The 27,375-nt window shown below is 42.4% G+C and overlaps 1 protein-coding gene across 1 annotated transcript; it reads left to right on the top strand.

Moving 5' to 3' along the window:
• Positions 1-1,367: 1,367 nt before the first annotated feature.
• Positions 1,368-25,397, top strand: GRPR (gastrin releasing peptide receptor). Its single transcript, XM_010725418.3, has 3 exons — positions 1,368-2,470; positions 19,982-20,333; positions 24,358-25,397. The coding sequence occupies exons 1-3, from the start codon at positions 2,052-2,054 to the stop codon at positions 24,748-24,750; spliced, it is 1,164 nt and encodes a 387-aa protein (XP_010723720.1). The 5' UTR covers positions 1,368-2,051; the 3' UTR covers positions 24,751-25,397.
• The last annotated feature ends 1,978 nt before the right edge of the window (positions 25,398-27,375 follow it).

Genomic DNA, 27,375 nt, shown 5'->3' with positions numbered 1-27,375 from the left:
GGAGCTGGAAGAGGTGTCCCATCACACAATGTGGCCAGGCTGCTTTGGTAGCCCCACAGTGTTTCTCCGTGCCTTCAGCATGTGTCATGCTGTGCTGTGCTGAGTACTGTGCTGTCTCTGCCTGGGCTCTGCCCCACCTGGCAGCCTGCATTGAGCTCGTCCCAGTCTACCAAAGCGTTTCCACCTGTGCACATGGATCAGGCAGAACTGGTGTTTTTTAATGGTGGTATGTTTTTAAAAGCAGACTTTTGCTTGAAAGGAATACAAGAAATCTGGCTTGTCTTCTATTCCCTTAAGCTCTCAGCACAGCACTTTCTCAGGTACTCAGTTTGAAAACATATGTTTTCCACCTACTTAAGGGTACACATAAGTCCGTTGTTGACTGAGAGTGAACAGCAGTGAAGCAGCTGAAAACACTGACCTGGGTCACAAGAAAAAGGCAGGAAAACAGCTCCCGAAGTCTCCTTTTTATAATCCCATTCTGGGACATGGCTCTCAATTGCAGTGATATTTTCCAGATCATATTCTGGAATATTTCTTTTCTCAACAAACTGCTGATCACGCTTTTATTGTCTTTTGTCTGACTCAAACCATCTCCCCCTCACTCCCAAGCCATTCGAGCTATGGATAAAACATACTTTTGCCTGCAAAAGTGAGCACTTGCACGGGGAAATATAAAGTACAGCTTCATTTAATTCTGCAGGCTGGTTTCCAAATTAACTGTATTTCTCTGCAGTCCTGAAAGTCCTTGTATTTAACCATGAATCGCCTATCTGTTATATAGCAGTAAGGCATCAGTGCTGGTTATATCTTAATTAAGCTCTAAGAAAGCATTTTCAGACTGTTACAACTGAGTAAGTTTCTCTCTGCTGTGTTACCTACAGTTGTGGGTATGGTGGGCGCCCCGTAAGTAGTGATGATTGCACCGAATGGTAAACTTTGTCCTTTGTTATTGTTGTCTCCAAATTAAAACATAAACTAAAAGCGTGCAGAGTTCAGGCTTCCTTGGCTAACTCCAGGTGCACAGTGCTAATACTCATTTGCTTATTTTAACTATATTGCTGATTTTATCTTAATTGGCTTTATTCAGCTCCTTTGCCCTGGGGGATGAATTTGGCTCCTTATCACTATGCTCCTTCACTAGAACAACGAATACCAGAGTACAAACAAAGCCCGATCTCACTTAAGAGGGCAGAATTGCTTTTCTAATCACATCATCCACTGCACGGAATAAACGAAGCTTTGCTTGAGGCGTCTCACGATGTGACAGAGAGCAGAGTTTTTGGGGTGTTTTGTTGTTGTTGTTGTTGTTTGTTTGTTTGTTTTTTCCTTTCCATCTAAAGAGTTAACGGAGGTTTTCTTTCCCCGTGTTACTCCTACCAGGCAGTGATGGGATCGTCCAGTAGGTGGCTGGCATTCCCCGGCGCTGCTCCCGCGGAATGAGTGCGCTCGTGTCAGCCAGCCCGCTCTCATCATGGGAAGCCGGGGGGGAATTGACGTCCGGAAGATCCTGCCTATAGGGTCGGAGCCGTCGGAGGAGAGGTGCTTTTCCCTCACTTTAAATCCGGCTGTGGAGTGCAAGAACTGAGAGCTGCAAGAGTCGGGGAATGCAGCGTGACGGCTGCTACCAAAAGTTCTCGCTGGTTGTAATTTCTTATTTCAGACTCTGCTCTGCTCGGCAGAGCTGAAGCTGGGAATTTAGCTAGCCTTCTTGTTGAAAATGCCTCCCACTGACTGGTCTTTGGGTGTGATAACCAGCCTGCCGGAGCTGAGGAACAGCTAACAGTGAGGCACGGCAATGAGGAAAAAGCAAGTTCCAGGATTCAGACTCTGCTAGTAGATGTTCTCCTTTCAGTTTACAGAAACAGTACTGTTGAGCAATGTGTGGAGGTTTTTTGTTCTATTATTTTTTATACGTGTCACAAGGTGATATGACTTTTAAACTCTTACGACTGTTTAAAGCAACCAAGCAGCGGCAAAATTAAAGGAAAAAAAATTTTTTTTGAGGATTTTCAAAGAAAGTCGTCTTCCGAAAAGAGGAAAGTAGGGCAATGGCATCTGGAGAGTGCCTGCTGCTGGATCTGGAAACTGATAACTTCATCCTCTACAACATCTCTGCCAACCAGAGCGCAAATGTCTCCGTCCTCAGTGACGAGTGGTTCTACCCAGCCTTCCTCTACGCCATCCCCACCATTTACGGGATCATCATTTTGATAGGCCTTATCGGTAACATCACTTTGATTAAGATCTTCTGTACTGTGAAATCCATGAGAAACGTCCCCAATTTGTTCATCTCCAGCCTGGCTCTGGGAGACTTGTTGCTGTTAGTGACCTGTGTGCCTGTGGATGCCAGCAGGTACCTTGCTGATGAGTGGCTATTTGGCAGGATCGGATGTAAGCTTATTCCCTTCATACAGCTCACTTCTGTAGGGGTGTCGGTCTTCACTCTCACTGCTCTCTCAGCTGACAGGTAAGCTTTCTGCTGCAGCCTTCATTTTCTAAAATGCACAATTATGAATGGATATTTTCAGGTGAAGTTGCTTGTAACAGGCATTGTTAATCTAGCGTTGGACAAAGAGCAACTTCACTTAATTTCAGGTGCTTGTGAGCACAAAACTTGAGGAGTTTGTGAATGCAGGTAACTTTTTCTAGGTTAAACTAAATGTTTGTGCAGTTTAACAAATAGACCAACTTAAAATAACACCAAGAGTGGGTCAAGCCCAGGGAGAGAGAGCAGCAATTCATGAAGCTGAACTGAAAGATAGCGCTGTCAAAAAGATAATTGATCCATATTTCATGAAGTGTAAAGGCACTGCAGCAGCAATTTGAAGTGTAGTTAGAGTTAATTCTTTCTAGTGTCTTACTTCCTTACGGCTAATCACAAATGAGGCAGTATTTCATGAAATCCGTTCAAAGTATTCAAGCCAAGATGCCTGAAGTCAGGGATCTCAGTTTGCTGCAGTCAGTACATTTCTCTCTATTAAATGTTTTACTGCTTGGTCAATTATAATTGGTCTGCTTTGGAAACTTTGTCTTCCAATAAAGTTTGGTGAAAATAACATGCAATAACTGCTGCTTTAGATCGTATGAAGGAAGTTCCATTTCTGCAGGTGTTACACTTCTAATAATCCATCTCTGTTTTGGATTTCTGTGAGGATCTGTAAAATTATCTCAGAGCATTCAGATTTAAATTCAAAAGACTTTGAATCTGAATATTGTTTTGAAGCATTAAGCCTTGCTTTCCAAAAAGAATGTAGGTACTTACAGGACTGTTGTCTTTTATAGGAACTCCTGTGCCCATCAGAGAGGACAGGACATCTTATTCCTAGTATTGGTAATTCAGAAGAGACTGTGGAATGCAGTGTGACTATGTTAAACTTAGGAAATCTCACAGAATTAGTAATATTTCTGGTGAGAGAGAGATCCTTATAATTTTGTTGTGCTCAAAAAGTCCTGAGGACAGTTTCTGAGTCCACAAAGAAGTGGAAATAGCCTTGTGTTAAGCAGTGCCTTGTATGCTGTGCTGTCTCTCTCAGCCTTCTACTTCAAAATAACAGGTACCTTATGCTCAGTTTTCAGGGTAGTTTCAGTATAATGTATGGGGTTTCAATGAAAACAGATCACTGTGTTTCAGACACACAGAACAGCCAATATGCTTTCTAGCCGCAGCAGCTCAACTCCTCCATGATAATGTATAAAAATAATACTGTCTGCCCCAGTAGCAGATGGCAAACGTGGCAATGTACAGATAGAAGCCTTCAGAACACTTACTGTGAAAGTGTTGGCAAAATGGGAAAACTGCACAAACTCTCAAGTAAAGAATCACCTGCACTTCGTGACAGCTGAAACCTCACCTGTTCTAAAGAAAACTGTAGGAAAACCATAAGTGTTTCTCCAAGAAACTCATCTTTCCAGAGGAGTCCTCTAAGTTGTTCCAAAAAGCATCGAGAAAAGAGATATGTATCATAAAGGTGATTATATTGGGGAGATTTGTTGCTGATTATGCACTACATAATGTAAATACTGCAGATGCTTTTACTGGGCAGCACTTAAATGGTGGTTTTTTACCTGAAACAAATCAGCAACACAAGAAAGAGCAGCTATGGAAGTGTAGGTTTTGGTGACCTTAAATTCTCAACTTCAGCTTAATCTGAATAGTGTTAACTCTCATGCTGCACTGGGAGGGGGGGGGAAGAAAAAGTTACAGCATTTTTCATGCCACTTGACCATAATGGAATAGTCATGTGTGAAAGAAGACTTTGTGTTCTCACTTTCAAGTGATCATTTTACTGTCTTTGAATGCATTTGTTGTCCAGTTAGAAGGAGATAATAAAAATCCTACCTTTATTATGTCTATGAATCTTAACTGCTGCTCACTGAACCACAAATAGATCTTATCTATGTTTACTGAAGCCTTTGTTTTGTTATATTAACAGCAGTGCTGGAATAATTTTCTTAAAGAATAATGTGGTCTACATTTTGTCAGCTCACATATCAATATTCTATTTTATTTTCTGGAAACTCTCACCCTGAACTCTGAGACCCAATATTAATCATGTCAGAATCATTAAGAAAATAAAATGTACAGGGAAAACTTCCAAGATGTAAGTTGGCTGTGAGCAGCATGATGCCTGCCTGGGTCTCTGCAGGGGCAATCAGCACTGAGGCAAAGCGATGCTGACCCTGGAGCCTGTAGCAGTTCCGTAGCAGACCACATCTGAGGTAAGATGTGGCCTTGCAAGTGGAGTGCTGGCCAGCTCAGCCCTGCAGGGAAATGTCTGTAGAAGCCAACAGGTACAGTGGTGAGATCAGAGTAGAAGAAGGAATCAGGAGTCCAGCATGTGACACTGTTCAGACACAGCTCATTTCCCTTGGCTTTTTCTGTCTGAAATGAGGAGCTCCTCCAGGGTAGCCAGCAAGATGTCTCTTGTCCATGGAGAAAGATATCTCCAGAGACAAGTTGAACCACTGTGTTGCGATCTCTCCCTTTCTCCATGGGGATAGAGGAAACCTTCCTGTTTAGCATGGATTAGGTGCCTATATGTGAAGAGGCTAGAGATTTGGCAACTCGTAAATGGAAATGTGTAAAGAAAAGCACTGGAGTGTGATGCAAGTGTTCCCAAAGAGGTGACCATTGAAACACAGTATGAAAATCAATGGGTAAATGTGTTGAGCAAATACATGATGGGGGAGAGGAGTGAGATGAAACCATGTTGGTTGCTTTGGATCCCCTTCTGAAGTTGAGGGGCCTCATTTTAGTACACTGTGCTCAGACCACACCATAGGTTGAAGGATGTACCTTCCTAAGGTAGACTTTCGCTCTTTCCATCTCCAGTTCATCATGCATTAGGTAGGGTCAATAACACCTAATCTATCAACTCTTGATGACTGTAGAGGCTGAGTTCAGTGTCAGCCTCCATCACAGAGTACCCACAGCAGCTCAGTGGTTTGACCAGCCACGACCCAGAGGTTACGCAGAGGATTGGTTGCTCATTTGCAAACCTTTCTCAATGAAAACTCTATCTGCATTTACAGGAGCTGTGGGAGCTGCCTTCAGGACTTTTCCTTTGAGCCTGACAAATTCACCAAGCAGCCAGGGCAGGGTTAAGTGCTGTGATGTCCATACAGCCACCTTCCAGGCAACAGGGCTGAGCAACAAAGCAAGGAAACAAATAGTTACGCTTGTGTATGTGGGTCTATGTGCTTTACAAGGGCTCCAGATGATGCTGACAGGGGAATTACATCTGTCTGAGCAGCTCTTCTGCTCTGTCAGGACAGCAGATTTCTTTAGCTGCACTTCATCCCTGCAAAGAGGGAGCACGAGTTGGCTTCCAGCCCTACTCCTGGATGTAAAGGGAGGTACAGAAGTGCACAAGCAGTCACACCTGGGCTGCAAGCCCATGCAGGAAAGCTGGCTCAGCAAGTGGCAGGAAATTAAGGAAAATCTTTGCACAGTAAGAGGAAAAGTGGCCCATTTAATTACCCTTGTCATGGTAGATGTCTCTATTTAATTGACTGTTTCTCACATGACTGACAGAGTTTAGGCATTTGCATTTAAATTACCCAAGCTGTCAGGCACCGATCATACTTGCCCACTGTTTCACTGAGATAGTAAAAAAAAATCGAAACGCCACAGCGTTCACGCAGTGAAGCCTTCCTGAAGTAATGCTGTTTTTACAAGCACACAGCAGCGTGTGTAAAGCATAATTGGAGTTTTCAAGTGGAATCTTTAGTTTAAGCACCTCAGATTATCCAGATTTTAATGCTGGAAAACTGCAGGAATACCTGCTGCCTGAAGCTGCTGCCAGCCAGTCAGAGGAGAGAGTAGCATTTAGTATGGGGAGATACATGGGATGGCATCACAAACTGATGTCAGGTGGCATACCTTGCAGAGACAAGCTGCAGGCAGCAGGAGTTGCAATAGTGGGGGAGCTCCAAGAAATGGAATGAGGACATTAATAATGATAACGACTTTTGGAAATGTTGCCCTCAGTGCTGGGATGCAGGGATCGATGCAGGGTTGCAGTGGCGCTTCCCACTGCCCTGGGTCCCTGGGAGTGGATCACAGCTGAAACCACCTGATGTTGCTCTGAACATATACATCAGTTTGTTTATGTAAGAAATAAAAACCCACACAACGCTTTCCCTCAAAAAAAATAACGGTAGTGGAAGGAAAGAAACAGCTCCAGGATTTCTAGAAAGATGTTTCTGAATATACAAAAACTTTGCTTGTGGACTCAGCCTTTTTCTGCTTTGGATGTCTCCAGCTCCCACCTTTAATAATTTGTACAATTCCAGTGAACAAGTAGTGTCTATATGTAAGGCCATTTGTTCTATTTATATCTCCCCAAAAGGGAGATTAGGTGTGCTACCTTAGAATAAAGCTATGGAAAGCCAAACTGATTTCATGTTGTTGATAGGATGAGAAGTAAAGGCCTTAAGTTGCACCAGGGAAAATTCAGATTCAATATTAGGAAACATTTATTCTCAGAAAGAGTAGTGAGGCAGTGGCACAGGCTGCCCAGAGAGGTGGTGGAGTCACCGGCCCTGGAAGTGTTCAAGAAATGTTTAGGTGTGACACAGAGGGACATGGTTAGTGGGCATGATGTGATGGGTTGGTGGTTGGACTACATGATCTTTCTGGTCTTTTCCAATTCTAATGATTCCATGACTCTACTCTGGGGCAATTTACTTCTGTTGCAGTTTATTTTGCAGCCTCAGGGTGGTTTTAAAATGGTGACTGAGAAAGTCAATCTCTGAATGACCAGCACAAACCTCAGTGTGCTCAGTGCAGATAAGGAGAATGATACCCCTGTATGCATATTTTGGATCCACTGATATGAGCTTACCCAGAACATCAGTCCTCCCAAATCAGAGAAGAAATCCTGAGGGGCTTTGACTGCCATCCCCAAGACTTCCCTCTCAGTGAAGCACTGGGAGGCACCACTGGATCCATGCTGCTGGCATGGTGGCCCTGCCACTGCTCTTCCTGAGCTGATGGCAGAAGGTTTGCTCAGAGACACATGTATTGTTCAGATGTGGAGTCCTTAGTACAGGAGAGACATAGACCTGTTGGAATGCATCCAGAGGAGGGCCACAAAAATGATCCAAGGGATGGAACACCTACAAGGACAGACTGAGTGAGGTGGGGCTGTTCAACCTGGAGAAGAGAAGGCTCTAGGGTGACCTGATAGTGGCTTTCAGTTTCTAAAGGGGAGCTACAGGAAAGAAGGGAACAGGCACTTTATCAGGGTCTATGGTAATAGAACAAGGAGAAATGATTTCTAGCTTGAAGAAGGTATATACAGGTTAGATATAAGGAAGGGGTCTTTTACAGTGAGGGTGGTGAGGCACTGGCAGAGGTTGCCCAGAGATGTGGTTGATGCCCTGTCCCTGAAGACTTTCAAGGCGAGGCTGGATCAGGCCCTGGGCATCCTGATATAGCTGTGGTGTCCCTATTCATTGCAGGGGAGTTGGACTAGATGGCCTTTAAAGGTCCTATCCAACTCTAAGGATTCTGTGATTCTATCTCTTTCAGCCAATGCACAAAGTCTTAAATCCTGTGTTGCTGGCCACTATGTCAATACAATATAAACACTGTCAACACTCTTGGTTTTAGCCCTCATTTCCTAAGCTCCTGCATCCATCTGTACCAAGAGAAACAGATCAACAGCACAAACTTTCTGAGTACCTTGATTAGCCAGAGCAGATGGCTAAAACACAATATATGCAATTCTATAACCAGGAATTAGAGCTCCTATTCATATCAGTGAACTGGCACACAAATCCGAGGCTAGAGTCAGTAATAATGTGTTGGAGAGTGTCAACATTTAAGCAGTCAAGAGGAAGAAAATTTGGATTGCCTATTGTTTACATTTCAGTAAAATCTGAAATCCCCAATCAGTTGTCATGGTCTCACAGTACAAGGTGCTGTACACACCGTTAGCAAGGAGAGCAACTGGACACAGAGAATGTGCCATCAGCCTTCCCATCAGCATAGGCATTTGTACTTGGTGTTCAGACGTGAGAACAGTCTGGCCAAAAAAAGCAGAAGAGAGTTCAGCTGAAAAAGCTGGCCTGTGTAGCGAAGTGAAACATCCTACAGCTGCTTTGCTTGCAGACAGCCTTTGCAATAACCTGTTTTCTTCTTATTTTGAGAAGTGTCTTGAGAGAGAACCCAGATCCCCCATGGATTGCCTCTCACCAGTTCCACACCCACCTGCCTAGTTCACTCACACCATGTGGGTCACCAGGCGTTGTGAGGTCCTGTCCAAGCTTCTCTCTGCAACAGGCTCTTTGCTTTGCCCTTGTATCATCTGATCAGTTCAAATAGGGAATTTCAGTTTCCTGAAACCAACCCATGCCTTGGGCAGAAATGCAGGTGTTGCCTGGACCCCTGCATCAGGGGTCATCCAAGAGGCATCCAGTGCTACCATATTTGTGTGCTGTACAGAAAGGCAGAAAGCTGGAGTCAGTCGCAGAAAATTACCTTCTCAACCCCAGGCAAGGGATCAATTTAACCAGAATGCAGAAATCTGCCAAGTATCAAAGTGAAAAGCACTGCCAGATCTCTATCAATCCTGTCCTTGCTTGCCCTCTGCCTATAGACTACGCAGCTCTGTAGGAAGGCAGGAAAGAAGACAGCACCATGGCATCCTGAGAGCCCAAACTATTTCTTTGTACCTCCAAACAGCTCTGAAGCATGAGATTTAGTCATGGCTGTTCAAATGATACAGAAGAGCCAGAGTGGCAGGAACTGGGCCAGCACTGATAGCTCCAGCCAACCAGTTCAGCTGCTCTTCTCGCCCTTACCAGCACACAGAGGCTTCTGCACATATAATAGCATTTGGATTAAAACAGATCATCTCAGTGACACTGCAAAACTTTATAATTATTCTATCAAAAAGTCCCTTTTCCCTGTCATTGCTCTCCAATATTGTTATTCTCATTGCTTAGAAATTGTTGTATTTCAAATATAAATTTGTCTGACCTCTCACTATTGTGCCTTTCTCAGTAGGATGGAAATATCCCTTGCTTCTGCTTATTTTTTCACATGAAAATACCTTTATGTGGTGATCAAGGCTCCTTGGGAGACATCATTCAGCTAGACTAATTTAAAGCTATGTTCTCTAATTGCATTTCCTTTTCAGAGAGACTGTTCAAAATGCTTCCTGGTGTTTGACATAGAATCAAAGAATTATAGAATCATAGAATGCTAAATCACTGAACCATTAAATCATAGAATGGTTTGGATAAGAAGGGACCTTAAAGCCCTGGTGGGCTGCCCTCCACCAGCTCAGGCTGCCCAAGGCCCCATCCAACATGGCCTTGAACGCCTCCAGGGATGGGGCATCCACATCCTTCTTAAAAGCATATAGTAACACAGACAGACCATTCAGCATGGTCCTATAGAGCTGGAGGTACCAAAGGCACTATCACTTCCATGATACTATTAACTTACAACAGCAGTCAAAAATAGTAGTGGACCACTTAGCCCTACGATGGCTAAGCGTTTATAAAAAGTTCATGAAAGTTAATAAGGAGGTGATGGTCTCTTAGACATTTGTCATTGCCAAGGCCACAGAAAGGACAGAAGCATTATATAAGCATAACTCACTGCTTTTTACTCTCTAGTTCATGTGCTGATTGCACTAAAGTCTTGACACCATGAGAATGGTGTGGAACACTTCATTTTGTCAGGTGAAAAAGAAGCACTCCAAAGTCGTGGTCTTCTCTTCCCTGGAAAAGATTCTCTTTTTTTTTTTCTTTTTTTTTTTTCCTGCAGTTTGTGGGTTTTTTTGTTGTTGCTGTTGTTGTTTTTTGCCACAATCTGCTCACTTGAGTGTTTTATACACTATTTCGCACTCGTAGGAGTTAAAATGGCTTCTGTTAGAATGTGGCTGTTTATCCCAATGACTCTGAAATATTTCTTTTACAGTCTGGTTAACAACTGTGCCATCTGCAGACTTTCCCAGCAGAGGTTTTATAGTGTGCTCAGGGCACCTGATAAACATAATAAATAGCACTGCAGCTAGAGCACCTTCTCAGAACCCAGAATAGAAATGGTTCCACTCACTGTTACTGTCCTACTGGCATAATTGGTGACCCACTGAGGTGATCCTTGTGCTCTAGGTCCCCACCAGCTGCAGCTCCCCTGTCTTCAACCTGTACATCCATTTTTAACCCTTGTTGCATAGAGGGTGGCAGAGATTGTAAAGGCATGTGGGAGGGTGCACAATGTAAACCAGTGCTTCAATTCTTGGAAATTTCTACAATTTTTCAAGATTTGTAAAAAATTTTAGCACCAGTTGTTCCCCAGCTCTTTCCTTTATTACTCCTAGGTGAAAATTATTCAAGCCTGCTGGTGTGAAAATGTTTTATGCTGGCAGATGTTGGCTCACATCTTCTTTAATACAGCTGGTGACTTTTCTACTACAACTGTAGCTCTGCACACATGCTGCAAACACCTCCTCCACATTTTGTCTTAAATACCTAGCGATTTCCTCTCACCCTGTCTCCATAAGTGTTCATATCTTCACCATTTAATGATTTTTTTTGTTCCTGGTGTATTTAAAAATGTGCATTTGTCTGTTACACAGTGACCTTTGATATTTTGTTGGCTCCTCCAGCTTTCCTTATCAGACACCGACATTTTTAAACTCCAATATTTGCTGTCATTTACTTTTGCTTTTTTTCCCATCTGCTCTATATTGATTTTTTTTAATTACTTCTTTAAGGTTTTAGTGCAACTCCTCATTTTCTCTCACTCAGGGCAGTTTTTTGCCCTTAGCAGTTTTCTCAGAGCAAGGTGGGGGTGAGAAGGAAGGTTAGGGTCAGCTACTGATGTATCATCAGTATCATCCACTTTACTTTTTCATTTCCAGACTGTTGTACCAACAACTACTTTTATAGGCGGGAAGCCTGCTTCTCTTTTTATTTATTTATTTATTTATTTTTAATGTACTTTTTCCACAAGACAAAGATAAGCACACCATGGCTGCTATAGGGTCAGGAACTGTTAATTTGTATAGGTCAGTTATGCAGTCTGCTTTCTCTGTCAGAACAAAGTGCAATATTGATTCATTGCACATCACAAGCAGGACTTTTGGAACTGAGAAACTGCCATTTTTAGAAACTCCAGTAAAATTCTATAGCAGGAACAGAGAGATATCCAGCAATTATCCTATATATATACACATATATATATTTTTAAGAGGCTATACTTTAGGTTACATTTTGTATTTCTGGGAGAAATAAGACTGATTGTCTCAGTCCTCCCTCAAATGGCACATCTCACATACAATTGCATGCATGTAGGCTGGTGCCACTGAAATGTTTGACTTGGGACCAAGATTTCATTTGGAGGCTTGACTGAGGATCACCTGCAGGGAAAATAGGTGCAAAGGTATCTTTCTAAGAAGGACAGCATTGCCCAGGGACACTCACTATTTTCTTCAGTGATCTTTACATCCTTTTTTTTTTCCATTTGTATGGTTAATTTTTGAAATACTTTGTGTTCTAGCCTGTCATGATTAAGAATAACACAGTCATTATTTAACGATTAGTATGTAAGTTTTCTTACTTGCAAGGTGTAGTGCAATTTAAAGTTCTGTAAAATACTTCATCCTAATGGAGACCTCAGTCATTCCTGGATTGAAATTCCCATTCATTCAGATTTCAGACTGATGTAGGAGTGTACAGGTATATGGATTAAAATTTGAACACACATTTAAATAGTAAGAACTACACCACTTTCATCACTGCATCTGGTTTCTTTCCATTTCAATGTAGTTAATGGGAAGAGAAAGGAAACGGACTGTACCTGCTAATGCATGTAAGTCCATCAGAGATGTCTTTGTGCCTGTGTGCAATTTACTTAAGTTTTTAATAACAAGTGTTCAGTCATGCATAATAATGATAAATTTACTAAGTTTACAGAAAGCAGATAGACCTGAAATAGATTGCCAGAGTGTGCTGATGGGTTGGATAGTCCAGAAACCTTGTGGATTTCTACAATTATTTCTCTTCAGAGCTATAAATATTCGTAGTATTCATGGTGGAAACAATAAGAAAGTCTGGGACATTACGTTTCTCATAAACTTCTTCTAATATTTATTAAGACTTTTTCATGGTTTTCAAAGTCAAACTTTGCTCTCAACAAGGCTCCATATAGTTCATTTGTGCAGTCTTTGCATAGCGTCAACTTTTTCTCTTTAGCTTGAGTCTTTTTTACATGGTAATTGAGCCAGTCCTGCATATTATGTGAACAAATCAATAATGTAATACTAGCAGAACATAATTACAGATTTTCAGTGAGGTTTTCATTCAGTCTGTTTGTAGGCCAAGACCAGATCAAGGCGCACATGGTAAGCTTAAAAATAGGAACAGATGAACTGTGAACTGTACAAGATTTCTCCCTCTTCCATTTAAAAATGGGAACAGAAGAAATCTGGGGGTGTGCTGACCAAGAGGCAGGTCTTCTGTCTCCCATCATTACAATAGCAATTGGTTGCAATTTCAGGAGCTCATTTTGTAGAGCTGGGAAGAACTCAATGTTTTTACTTCAGAGTAATTTACATGACTGTTTTTCTAAGGCTTCAGTCCATTCCAACTAATCCTTGCTTTTTATTGAAGTTTTAGGTTCACATTTGCCCAGCTTCTCAAATAGAGCTTATTTTAAACATATCCAAAAGTTTGTAAGTGGCTTTCTGCCTTCAGAGAAAAACGTGAAGTGGTCTGAAATACAGCTAATCTTTCTGTCAGCCTGCTGCAATCTATGCAGTGTGGTTGGCAGTGAAGCAGAAGCAGGCCAGGTTTTTGAAAGTTCATTGGAACAATTTTCAGTGCGTTTCTTTCCTAAATCGTGATGAAAATTTAGGAGTAGGAGCCAAGAGCTCCTAATAGGTGATGCTATTTACAGAAAAAGTTCCTTGATTCTAAGGTACTCCTGCTAACCTGTTTTGGAGGGACACTGTCCCATATGTGTAAGGAGGATATGGAGGATTATTTTCTCTTTATATATTTCTTGCAAGTGTATTTGCAGAGTCACAAGGTCCTGCTGCATGCAATATGACTTCATATTTGCCTTGGAAGGGATGTCACCAGGAACACCTCCTGCAGTTACTCACTTGTATGAAGAGCTACCTGTGCTGCCATGAGGGAGGAAGAATTTTTCCCCACTACCACTGTCAGCAACTGCAGTCCCATGCTACATTTAAAGATGCCTCAGAAAGTGACATCTCCAAGGTTAAAGAAAGCTGCTTTGTTTGCATCCCATACTTTCCAGGTGTACAGTGAGGGATGTTATATGGAACATTCATATTAGTTTTAATTGCTTATGTAAGGGAAGGGGGAAAACATTTAAACAAAGCAATCATAGAAGAGGAAAGCAAGCTAATGCTGCAACAACACCATCTTCTCCACATAGCATGAAGGCACCTCCCTAGAAAGAAAGTGAGACATAAGGAGTTCATTAATTTTAAATCCAAAGGAAGCCTCCCATTTTCCTTCTGTTATTTGTTGTTTTAATTTAATTTTCGTAGCTGTTGTAGCAGGCAGCAAGTAAGTTTATAGAATCATAGAATCACAGATTATTGTGAGTTGGAAGAGACCCACAAGGATCATCAAGTCCAACTCCTGGCTTCACACAGGACCATTAGAAATTCAAACCGTATTTCTGAGAGCTGTGTCCAAACTTTTCTTGAACTCTGTTACTTGGGGCCGTGCCCACTGCCCAGGAATCTTATTCCATGCCCACTGCCCTCTAGTGCAGAACTTATTAATTGGTGAAGGTGGAAAGAAAAAAACATGAAGGTTGCATTGGAGGTGACATTTTGGGGATAAGATCCTTACTCCTCCAGAGTAAGAGAAAAAGCGGTCTTCATATCTGCATGTTTAGGAATATACTGGCAATATGACTTTGAAGGCAAAGGTTATTCATACTTCAGCTGGTGTGCATTTTCTTGTCTCAGCTGTGGAGCACAGAGGTGGCTAGTGCACTTTGTGCCAGCAGAGAAGCTGCATCTAGGAAACCTTAACATCACTTTGGACCTTTACCTTTTTCACGATGAAGATATTTCTGTGTTTAAATTTGAAGTTGTGGCTTTGGGACTAACTGTACATTATTAACCAATGTTTTCATAGTCAAAGTTTCAGAGTACATTACATGGTGTTAACATCGGTAACGTTATTACTAACACAATGATAATGACACCGTATTTCAGTTTCTGTGACTTATTAACCTCAATGGGAAAGGTACTTACGACTGAAAAACCTTGTGCAAGTGCCACATTTAGGTGGTTTATTGTCACTTCAGTAGTCTCAACTGTGAGAAAAAAAAATGTTCAAGGAGCTCAGAAGAGATCCTAGGAGATATGTATAAGATATTTTTCAGCATTGTATGGTGAGGCATGCACTGGCACAGTTTTAAATTCTAGCTGTTAAAGAAAATTCACAAAAGTTAAAAATTGGATTGTTGGGATTAGATTAAGAAGTGATCATGCATTATATGTCATTGAATTCTTTCAATAAATATGCTGTACCAGAGCAACTTTCACTTTTAAAGTACTATTGGTCCAAACCTCTCCACCCATCTGGTGGAGATGTCATTTTGCAGTAAGGAGTGATGGATTTACACAAGCCCTTTCCATAACTTGGGTCACTGCACTGAAGCAACCCTCTGATCAGGCTTCTCTTGGAGGCCTGAAGGCAGACCTGGAGAAGAGGGACAGCACTGGAACCGTCCAGCAGTTGAAAGGGTTGCACATCAGGGTGAGTTCTCACAGCACTTCGTAGACTGTTAACGATCTGCTGGAGTCTAACAAATTGGTGCTTACACTGGCTAAAACTCTGACCTACTATATAGGCTACCCTATGATTGTATTAATTGCATTTCAGAGAGCCTCATATGTAATTTCTTAGTGCAGGCTGAAGCTGAAACCATGAGACACAGGGACATGCTTGCAACCATCATGAGCAGAAGGTCGTTTGTACCTCCTGTGCCAGGCAGGCTGCTACTTAGCAAGCACAGTAGGAAGAGATAAGTTCAGAGATTGAGCAGTAGTACAGATCAGCATCTCTTTCTTATTTCCTATGAGATCTGCAGCTCAGTCATTTTCACTGGGCTTTTTGACAGCTGGAGAGATTGGAATTGACACAGATTCTTAACTGCCATGTTTTATTCAACTGAATCTTCAGAAAGCATGCTTTTCCTTTTAAGCTTTGGTCTTTGTTGCAAGGCATGAGTCATACTTTTGGATTTCGATGTCTGTGAAGAATTATTTTAATACATAGGGGAATTTAATGTATAGGGGAAGGACTTTGCTAAAAAAGAGTAGTATCATATCATTCAGAAACTCAACGTGAGAGCAAGCAGAGGTAATGAACACACAGCCATGAGTAGAGTTACTGCAGATAAACTGAGATTTTGATTAGATTATTCAAATATTGTATTTTAAGTATGGGAAAGTCAAGTACCTCAAACTTACTCCTAGGTTTAGCCGTCTGAAATAAGTGATGAAACTTGTTATCTTACTGCTTTGTCTCTGCTTATGGAAAGCAGAAACAAGGGCAACTCCAGAGGACTTACCACCCTGTTCCACTCAGGTACCTATTTCTGAACTGAAGAAATTATCTCCAGAGTTGCCTCTTTCTCTTCACTGACTATAGAGGGCACCTAGGCTGATGCCCTGCCCTTGGGCAACTGCAGTAGTTGAGATGGATGGTATCTCCATGGTCTAATGCAGACACAGATAAATAGATTTGATTCATTCAGCTTCAGTTGGCCCTCAGCTCCTTAACCTCAGTCTGTTCCTTTCTTAGGAGACAAAATAGCATGTTATAAGGAGTTAAGAGAGGATAGGGGTGTTAGTTGACAGCCAGCTGAATGCAAGCCAGCAGTGTGTTCAGGTGGCCAAGAAAACCAGTGACATATTGGCTTGTAACACAAATAGTGCAGCCAGCAAGAGCAGGCAGGTGATCATGCCATTGTACTCAGTAATGGTGAGGTCGCACCTCAAGTACTATGCTCAGTTTTGGGCCCTGAGAAAGACAAGAAAGACATGGAAGACCTGGAACGTGTCCAGAGAAGGACAACAAAACTGGTGAGGAGCAGGGAGTGGCTGAGGGATTGTTCAGTCTGAAGAAGGGGAGGCTCAGGGGAGAGACCTCATTAGTCTCTACAAACTGCCTGTAAGGAGGTTGTGGTGAGGTGGGAGTCAGCCTCTTCTCCCAGGTAAGAGCAATAGGATGAGAAGGAATGGCCTCAGGTCACGCCAGGGGAGATTCAGATTGGATATTAGGAAATGTTTCTTCTCCAATAGAGTGGTGAGGCAGTGGCACAGGCTGCCCAGGGAAGTGGTGGAGTCACCGTCCCTGGAGGTGTTCAAGAAATGTTTAGATGTGGCACTGGGGGACATGGTTAGTGGGCATCGTGTGATGGGATGTGACCTAAGGTGTGACCTTATCTTTTCCAACCTTGAAGAGTCTACTATTCTATGAAAATACATTTGCTGGGTGTGTAAATGGCACATATTAGCCTTTTCCTGTATCTCAAACAGCAGCCTATCTCAGAAAACTGGAAGTGTTCCAGAGATGATAAGTTCCTGAGACGTTGACCTCAGCTGATCTGGCTGCGCAAAGCAGAAAAATGGTGCTCAGTATTCTGACAGAAAACTTGGCCACCATCATGTCCAGACAGTAAAAACCAGTGGGAGAGATGAAGTGTCTGCAGGACAGCAGAGAGCCCTGTTCTCGATTGCATAGGACTGGCCATTTAGCAGTAAAGGTAATAGCCACTAGAACTTTCTCTGGGCTTGGGATTTTTTGGTATTTGAGAATTTGGGCATGCAACTGAAGTGAAGCTGATAGGGGACAAGAAATTACTATCTCATTGAAAAAGAGAAATGGCAGTGGACAAAACTGTGGAAGAGTTCAGGATAACATTTGATATATCAGCTGAACAGACAGAGTCTGAAAAATAGGTCTAGGTGCTCTTCAAAACCAGTCTACCTTGTTGCATTTCTTAAAGATTTGCAACTAGATTATAAAATTCAGGGTTGATTCTATCATTAAACTGTGTGGAAAAATAAACTCACAAAGGATTTTCTGAGCCTCCCTCAGAAACCCACAAGGAGTAGCAGCTTTTTCACTTTAGGAGCATCCAACACAGAAAGATCTTCCAGCATCTTTCAGCGCTGGCTCCAGACTAAGGGTCTTCCTGCACGACCTCCCTGTGCTCTCAAACAGAGCAACCCTCTGTAGCCTCTGTCCAGAACCAAAGCCGATGTGGGGAGGCAGAACTGATGAAACATAACTTGGGGGTGTGCCCACAGATCATCTGTAAGGCAGCTGGAAATGAAGGCTCCCAGCAGATCAATACCAAACAATTAAGCATTAATACTCAGATGAACACAATCAATGAAGGTTTCTGAATAAGTTAGCCCACCATAAAAAAACGTCATGGAGATAGTCAACAAAAAAATTTGATTCTATCTCCAAGCTCCTAAAGAAACATGCACCTGTGTTCCTACATCTGACAAACTACACCTTCAAAACCTGTTTTTTCTTGCTTTGTTTTTCTTGTCTCATCTTTTTGTGCTTTTGACCTCATGATTTGCCTCTACAGAGAGCCCTTTGCAAGTGAAAACTCTCTCATCTTCTTTTAAATCTGTCATAGCAGGCTTTATAAAACATACTAAATGCCTAATTATCAGTGCCAGCATTCTTAGCTATTTTTAATCATATTCTTTCAAAATTATATTGTTTGGAAAAGACAAGTCCAATTAAAATGTACTAATATCTTGAAATGGATCAATTTTCTGTCTCTCTTCAATCTATTAATGTTAATAGAAATTTAACAGACTCTTTCTCTGTATACTTCCATTCATTCATGCTACTGGAAATAAATACTGGAAAATATTCTCTCAGCTGGCTATATGATACACAAGAAAATCCCTGAAGTAATTACACTAACACGCCGTGTTGATGAGCATATAATAAACACCTACAGAAATAGCTTTGAATTAAATAAACTTATGACTATATCATAATTTGTTTCCTTTTATGTTTATGTTCTTTAGGCTTTACTGAAGACATTCAGCTAGTGCTTCTGCCAATTTTCTGGTGAAGCAAACTGCAAACTGAGCTGGTTTAGCAGCATTTTTTTACTAATCTGCCTGGCTCATCCATTCTATTACTGCAACATTTGCAACACCATATTTGTGTGTGTGCCACGGTTTTCTTCAGCTGAGATTATGATCTTGACCTGGAAGATTGTGCTTTTTATATGACATCACTTAACCCCCATCCAGCTTCCATGTGCAAGTTAAAGAAGTGCTAAACAAGTCTGCAAAAAACTGTTTGACTACTGCAGCTGTATAGCTAGAGTAAGGAGGATTTGGAGGTATTGAGAAGAAGCAGTTAAACAGAAAACTGATGAGGAAAGTGTTTGCAGTCATTTAAAGGAAAAATCATTGACATGAGGTACCTGTGGAACTGTATGGAGAAACATCTGCAGGTGACAAGATGTCCAGATAGAAGAGAAAAGGAAAGGGAAAGGGAAAGGGAGAGGGAGAGAGAGAAGGAGAGGGAGAGACAAGGGGAAAGAGGAAGGGAAGGATTATCAAGTCCACTGCCTAACTACTTCATAGCTAAGCAAAAGTTAAAGTATGTTAACGAGAGCATTGCACAGATGCCTCTTGAATACTGACAAGCACGGAACATCAACCACCTCACTGGGAAGTCTGTGCCAGTGTGTGACCATCCACAATGTAAATGTAAATGCCAGTATGTATGTTCTTATGTGTGTTTTTATGTTTTTTTACAGAAATATAAATGCATACGTAAATATATGTGTATGATGTAAAATAGCAGGTATGTTGAACAGGATTTTGCTTCTAACTAGAAGCTGAATGCATGTTTGTTCTGTAAATATGGCAATTACCCAGTTAAATCAGTGCAGAACCTCATACTTGCTGCCTCTGTTACACACAGAAAGCTTAGCTTGAGAAAGCATCAGAGTTTGCTTCCAAAAGGCCGACATATTCACAGCTCAAAATGAAATGTGTGGCAAAATCTACAAACTGAGTAACCCATCCAGTTTCCTTCAACAGAATCTTTCAGTGAGGTGTAAGCTGCTGTAATGCTTTTCAAGAGAAGTCTATGGTGGCACATCCTATCTTAACCCTATCTGGACACATACTTATTAATGTCATGCAGCACTGTGCTTTGTTGGGTAAATGACAAATTAAATGAACTCAGAACCAATACACATGAAAGTGGATGGACTTAGAACAGGTGAAACTGGTTAAAAATGAGAAATCTTTTGAAAATGGCAAAATTTAAAATTATAACCATTTTCAGTTTTGAGTAATTTTTTTTTCTAAATGGAAGGTATCTGTTAAGTATGAGCAAAAATGCAGTGCCTTACCTTTATAAATGATCAGTGTTGATGTCAATAAATAATTTATCTTTTTTTTTTTAGGTATAAAGCTATAGTAAGACCAATGGAAATCCAAGCATCCCATGCACTGATGAAAATTTGTGTGAGAGCTGCTGTAATCTGGATTGCATCCATGCTACTTGCCATTCCTGAAGCAGTGTTTTCAGATTTACACCCTTTCCATGACAAAGGGACTAATAAAACTTTCATCAGCTGTGCTCCTTACCCACATTCTGATGGGCTGCATCCCAAAATCCACTCAATGGCATCATTTCTGATCTTTTACATCATTCCTCTGTCTGTCATTTCAGTATATTATTATTTCATTGCTAAGAACTTGATCCGGAGTGCTTACAACATCCCTGTGGAAGGAAATGTGCACGTAAGGAAACAGGTAGAGACTACTTTCTTCAAAAATCCACAATTCTCATGAACCAGTAAAGAGAGATCACATAGGGAAGTTTACACTAAAGCATTCTGCAGCTGCTGTGCTGATTTTAAATAGATTGTCATAAACTATGTCACAACAATAATCTTCTAATTTTCCTAAGTTCAGAGACTTTGGCAGGGCAGTTACCACGGCACAGCAGAGGATTCATGCCAATGTCTGGGAAGGTACTGACTAAGATGCAAGAGAAGGGATAAAGCTGGTGGTGGTGGTGTGAAGTTGAAGCTGAGGGGTAACACAGTGGAAAGCTTCTCAAAGTTTCCGTATCAAAAAGGGCCTAGGAGAAAAACTTGCTCCATTAAGTAGCCTCTCTTCATGTAGAGGGAAATGCTGGCTTTCCAATTCAGTCCTCAGGGCTGAAATGGGACACAGTAATGTCATCTGCTGGTGTTATGCCATGCTGGGGAAAAAGTACAGGCTGGACTGGGGAAGTGGAGGCTGGAGAATGGTGACAGATAGAGTGTCATCAAGAGAGAGAATCGAGTAGGATGGTGAGATTTGGAAGGAAGGGATGCCATTCAGAGGGACCTCAACAGACTTGAAAGGTGGGGCTGGGTGAACCTAATGAGGTTCAAAACGGCAAAGCGCAAGGCTTTGCACTCGGGCCGGAGGTATCCCAGGCATCCATACAGACTGGAAGGAGCAGTCCTTGAGAGCAGCCCTGCAGAGAAGGACCTGGAGGTCTTGATGGATGAAAACCTTAACATGAGCCAGCAGTGTGCTCTTGCAGCTCAGAAAGCAAATGGTATCCTGGGCTGCATCAGAAGAGGGGTGGCCAGCAGGGACAGGGAGGTGATTGTCCCCCTCTACTCTGCTCTTGTGAGGCCCCATCTGGAGTATCGTGTCCAGATCTGGAGCCTCCAGTAAAAGAAAGACAGAGAGCTGTTGGAGAGGGTCCAGAGGAGAGCCACGAAGATGATCAGGGGACTGGATCTCTTTCCCCACGAAGACAGGCTGAGGGAGCTGGGCTTGTTCAGCCTGGAGAAAAGAAGGCTGTGGGGTGATCTCACTGCAGTCTTTCAGTACCTAAAGGGAACCTACAGACAGGAGGGGAATCAACTCTTTGATAACAGATGATAACAGGTAGATAACATCAAGACAAGGAGAAATGGTTTTAAATTGAGGGAGGGAAGATTTAGGTTGGATGTCAGGGGGAAGTTCTTTACAGAGAGAGTGGTGAGGTGCTGGAAAGGCTGCCCAGAGAGGTTGTGGATGCCCCGTCCCTGGAGGTGTTCAAGGCCAGGTTGGATGGGGCCCTGGGCAGCCCGGTCTAGTATGAAATGGGGAGGTTGGTGGCCCTGCATGTAGCAGTGGGGTTGGAGATTCATGATCCTTGAGGTCTCTTCCAACCCTGGCCCTACTGTGATTCTGTGATTCTGTAATGTCCTAACAGTTGTACTGAAGTTACACATCTTGTAGAGGGTGTGATTGCAGTCCAGGCTGAAATCTCAGGAGAAAAGGAGAGGTCCAACTTCTTTCCCTGAAACCTTTCATTTGTTATATTTCTCCTTCTTAAAATGCTTCTTTTTCTGTGGTCTCCAGAGGAGATGATATTGATCAGAAAAGCCTTCCCACTTATTATATGCACTCTAATGATCCAGAGTGGTCAGTCTTCCAGTCCAGTAGGTGGTATCCTCAACTTTCACCTTGAGACTGATCTGATTTACCTATGTGGGACATTTACTCTGGACTAATGCAGACTCTTAACTTCCCTTTGTACCCTTGAAATCAGGATTACCTCTGTTATTGTCACTCTGGAGTATTTGTTTTATTTTTTTAAATTCCCCAAACTGTCCCATTGCAGAGTCAGGGACTGCTGGGAGTTTCATGCTCTGGTTGAAAATGTGTTGCTGAAAATGTGTATATCCTACACAAAATGAGGTGACTTTGCTAGGATTTGGCCAACTTAAGTCCTGGCTTTCTGCTGGAGATTGCTCGCTCTTGTCTATTCCTTTTGTAAGCCTTTAGGTAGAAAAAGAGTCATCTCCTATGGTAAATTCAAATCCAGCATGAGTAACTGAGTGCTTCAGATCAATGCATAACCTGAAACAAATCTGAGCCTTGGTTTTGTCTAAGCAAGAAATCAACAGCAGGACAACTCGTTTCTGAACAACTTATTTGCCTTGACAGATCCCTTTCCTTTCAACTAGGGGTTCTTCAACCAAAACTAAACTGACATAAACCATTTTTCAGCTGAATGATTGTCTGCGTAATTGCATCAGGCTGACATCTCCACCTCAGGATGACATGAAACAGTAATTTCATCTCCTGTAGCCTTCTGGTTCTGAGGTGAAACAAATGTGTTTTCTGCCCATGAGATGATGTGTGATCCATGAAACCCTTTTCTCTTTTGTCTCTCCTGAATGTGTATAAATCTTTCTTCCCTGGAGATCATTTTTCTGCTGATTTAATGACCGTTTTGATTAGTGACAATAAAGTGAGTAGTAAAAACAGTCCTTTCTCCCTTTAGTTTAGGGGGAAAGGTCCACAGAAAGCAAAAGGCCAGGCTATAGTTTAGCACCACCAGTCCATCATTCCTGTCTTGCAGTGCACTCAGGAGCTATAGGTCTCCATCTGAAACAACTGGTATTGATTTCTTTATTGTGTTGCTTCCTTTCTTTATAGTGCAGATGTGGCCTCAATAGTCCTGTATCAAATTAAGGATACATTTAAAAGAATATATGGCTTAGTCGTGCAGAGCCTTTTCGCAAAGGATTTAATTTTAGGCCCTCTCTTTGGAGACATTATCACCTGGTAAATGTCAGTCCTTCCCAAGCACAATGGCTAATTTTCAGTTGGTGCCATTACAGGGGCACAAAATAAAGTCAAAATCGGCACTTCAGGTCTCTCCTGCCTACTCCCTGCTTGCAGCTGTCCTGATCAAAGACAGGCCTTTGTCAGCTGCTGTTTCTGATCTGCTTGTGCAGCTCAGAAGGTGAATGAGGATGGAGGGTGGCTGGGAGCCTGGCTTGGCACTGCTGCCTCACCAGGGCAGGAATGAGCACAGAGGGGATGAGGTTGGGGAAAGTTTCAGGCCATTCAGGTTGTGCTCAGGTACAAGGAGCAGGTGACAGCAAATCACTGAAAGTGTCTGGGAAGAGCACAGGAATTATCAGACAGGAAAGCGTTGTGATCCTTGAAAATGTAGTGATGTCATATCTGCACATTTCTGGCTATCCTCTTCCAGTCAAGGGTGTAGTCCAACAAATGTTTGTGAGTAACGCTGTCCATCCTCTCCTTTTGTGTGACCTTTCTCATAACTCTCATGTCTGTCAGGAAGAAAGGTATGTTTTTCAGTGGCGTTGTTATCTTAGCATGCAGCATTGGTGGACAAAAGATCAGGTACAGTTTACCTCAGCTCCCCTCAGCTGAGCAGTAACTTTGGGTTGAGTCCAAGCCTGCATGTGTAAGAAAACAAAAATGTGACTTGTTTGTTGAAGGTTATACTGCATGTTGGCTGAATCATGAAAGCACCTTCCCCTTGGGTAAATTCAGTTATGTTAAGAGAGGTGATGATACACTTTCTTACCACCTACATCCACCTGCTCCTTTTGGCCCCAGCTCTTCCAACTGAAGGGTCCACATTGCTGCTGCCTCAGTGTTTCTATAAGTGCAGTGTCCTCTGTTGACATCTCCAGCTCCTTCGGCCTCTGAACACCGCACTTGGTCTTCAAAGGCTGTGAGCTGTTGGTAGCACATTTGTGTATGTGTACCACATGACCCTAAGGGAGAAAGTCCTGTCTCTGTGCTCTGTGAAATATCCCAGTCCCCTATTCTGTTAATAACAATATTAATAATACTAATAACACTAATAATGCTTTTTAATATATAACGCTTACATCAAATTATATATATAGTATATGAATAACTAGTGCAGGTTTCATCTGCTAACCCCTAAGGTGCAGCACTGGGGAGAAACAGCTACTTGTCCAAATTAGAGACTACTAACCTGCTCTCTTTCTTTTTCCAGATTGAATCTCGTAAACGCCTGGCCAGGACAGTGCTGGTCTTTGTGTGCCTCTTTGCCTTCTGCTGGCTTCCCACTCATATCATCTATTTATACCGGTCCTATCACTACTCAGAGGTGGACACCTCAGTGCTGCATTTTGTTGCCAGCATCTGTGCTCGGATCCTGGCATTCACTAACTCTTGCGTCAACCCATTTGCACTCTACTTGCTCAGCAAGAGCTTTCGGAAACAGTTCAACAACCAGCTATTCTGCTGCAGAGCTCGCCTCCTCATCCGCTCCCAGAGCATGGCCAGGAGCACCACACGAATGACCTCCCTCAAGAGCACCAACCACTCTTTGGCCACCTTCAGCCTTATCAATGGCAACCACGTCTGCCATGAAGGCTATGTCTGAAACACAGAGTCAGGGGCAGCTGCATGGCATGCCTAGTGTAGCTGCTTAGTTCCACTCTGCGGGGATAATGAGTAGTGCTGATATCCGTGTGTGCATGCCTGTGTACAAGGAAGTCTGATGCACTCAGAGAACTCAGGGGAGCTGGAAGCTCATCCTGGGCTGCAGCATGTCTGGAGCAGCAAGTCATTAGCACCTGCCCGCAAGAGTTTTTTGGACGGGCTGTGTAGCTTCAAGACCTGATGCTTTTAACAGGAGTAAAGTGAGGGTCTCAGGATCAGATCTAGTTTGCTTCTGACAGTTCTTCAGCTCCTGCTACTCAACACCAAACTCAGACATATTTACAGCAGTGACAAAGACCATACCAGTCCACAGAATTCATCAGAACAGTTGCATCCAGCAGTTCTTGGCAGGACATTTTTTGACACCAAAATAAATCTTTTTAACTAAGGTAAACACTTTTACAAAGGAGTTCATTGTAGGTCATTTACAGACTTTTCAAGTATTTATTAATATTAAGAGTACAGTATTAATGGTGTGAAAGATATTAAGAGTTTACTGGGGTATGTTGGTAGCCCCACCTGAAATGAGCATTGTCTTGCACCACGTCAATGTGAAAGCAGTAATGTGAATAAATGTGAGTTGGAATATGTTTACAGTTTTCAAATGTGTGCGCTTTTGCCATGTCACAGAGGAAACAGCATGTCATTTTCCAGGCATCACAACTTCGCTCTTCCTGTCTTCAAGATGTGAGATAGTGAATATGTTTCATCACCTGAGACTGCAACCTTCCGATTCTTGAAGGGAGCTTGTAAACAGGAGGCATAATGAGTTTTGACACGTGCAATTAGTAATAGAGCAAAAAAGAATCATTTTAAATTAAAAGAGGGGAAATTGGAATTAGATATCAGAGGGAGATTTTTCTCTGAGAGGGCAGTGAGGCACTGGCGCAGCTGCCCAGAGAAGCTGTGGTGCCCCATCCCTGGAGGTGCTCAAGGCTAAGTTGGATGGGGCCCTGAGCTTGTGGGAGGCAGCCCTGCCCATGGCAGGGGTTGGGGCGGTGTGGGCTTTGAGGTCCCTTCCAACCCAAACAAGTCTGTGATTCTATGATTATGTACCACATAAAGTTTAGCTGGACCTGGCTAAGGACAAACAGAAAATGAAGCACAGCGATTTATCATGCAGTAGTGCTTTGTGAAACGTTCTGGTTATGCAGTAGAAGCCATTAGCAATGCAAGGATTGATCTCCAACCCATCATTTTTTTCTTTCTATCTACACAGAAATCTGTGGAGACAGAGGGACAGGGCTGGCTGGCAGCCTGGCAAGTCACGCCTCCTTCTGCAACATACGCCCTCCAATAGATACTGTGCCAGGCACCAGCCATCCTGGAAACAAGAGCACAGAGTTCTGCTGATAACTCTCAAAGCATGTGGGCTATAGGACAGGCAATGAAGCTGCACGCGTGATAAAGCAAGCTGTTGCAAATGAGGCCATAAAGCAATCCCCATAGTGAAATATTGAGTTTTTAATGGCTCTCATCCTCTTTGACAAAGATCCATTTTTTCTTACCATGGTAAAAGAGAAATGAAATCTGGAAAAAACTTTGTGTTAATCTTGAGATGTGAATGTAGAAAAACTCGTATGAGTGCAGTGTGATCACCCTCAGCCTGAGCCCACCTCCTTGCCTTGGTTTTAACTTCACTGGGCTGCCTGAGGTCTTCATTTACTGCAATTTTCAGCAGGATGCTGCTTTTCCTGAGCTTCCATGTGAAGCTCCTGACAATCAGCACAATCTGTGATAGCCAGATTGATCTGTGATCATTCCAGAGAATTCGGTCAAGATCCCAGCTGCTTACGACATTTGCAAATGGAGAGAATGCATCTATCTGGCCTTAGATTTTTTCACTAATATTTTCTTAAGCCCTATAGGAATCTAATCGAAGGAATGGCATGCTTCACCACAGCTGCACTGATGTTGCCCTCCCGACCATGAGCAAACAACAGATTACTCTTGCTTTATGAGAGACTTCAGTAATTTCTGAATTCATTTTTACAAGAGAAAGGAGAAAACACAGTTCTGATGTAAACAAATTGCAGACATGAGGGAGAGTGCTGGCTGCGACTCCCTCAGGGCTGCACTCAGTACAACTACAGTGCTTTGAGCACAGCAGTGTTATGAAGATACAGCACCGTGGAATTAAATGGGTGTTGTGGGTTTCAATATTTTCTTCCTAGCAGATCTAGTTAATTTCTGAGTAAATAAAAGAGAGGATTTTGGCTCTGATCTGGAACGTGCTTTCCAAAAATGCAGCTGCAGGTGTCTGCACAGACACATCATTGCTTCATTTCCTTGGTATTCCTTTTCTTCACTTTGTTTTCAGAGCTGATAGTCAAAACCTTAGAGGGATCTACTTGTAAAATGTAAACCTTCCATCAGAAGTTAAGATACCTACAACTTCCCAGAATTTCCAGCAACGTATTCCACAGAAGAAAACTACACTGCAAATTTTCATTAAATTCATCATTTTATTCAAATCCCACCACACCTCCACCCCAAATTTCATATCTTAAAGGCAATTCAGTAATTCTGAGAAAGACAATAACATGGTTCATGGCAAAAAAAAAAA

This window comes from Meleagris gallopavo, chromosome 1 (assembly GCF_000146605.3).
Source record: "Meleagris gallopavo isolate NT-WF06-2002-E0010 breed Aviagen turkey brand Nicholas breeding stock chromosome 1, Turkey_5.1, whole genome shotgun sequence".
Taxonomy (NCBI): Eukaryota; Metazoa; Chordata; class Aves; order Galliformes; family Phasianidae; genus Meleagris; species Meleagris gallopavo.
Note: the sequence above shows the minus strand (reverse complement) of the source record. Positions and strands in the feature narration are given on the sequence as shown.

What these genes read in the sequence shown, in the direction of transcription:
- GRPR (XM_010725418.3), top strand. Translation starts at nt 2,052, where the DNA reads ATGGCATCTGGAGAGTGCCTGCTGCTGGATCTGGAAACTGATAACTTC. An exon ending in ACTGCTCTCTCAGCTGACAG is followed by an intron (nt 2,471 to 19,981) that starts GTAAGCTTTCTG and finishes TTTTTTTTTTAG; the next exon opens with GTATAAAGCTATAGTAAGAC. An exon ending in ATGTGCACGTAAGGAAACAG is followed by an intron (nt 20,334 to 24,357) that starts GTAGAGACTACT and finishes TTCTTTTTCCAG; the next exon opens with ATTGAATCTCGTAAACGCCT.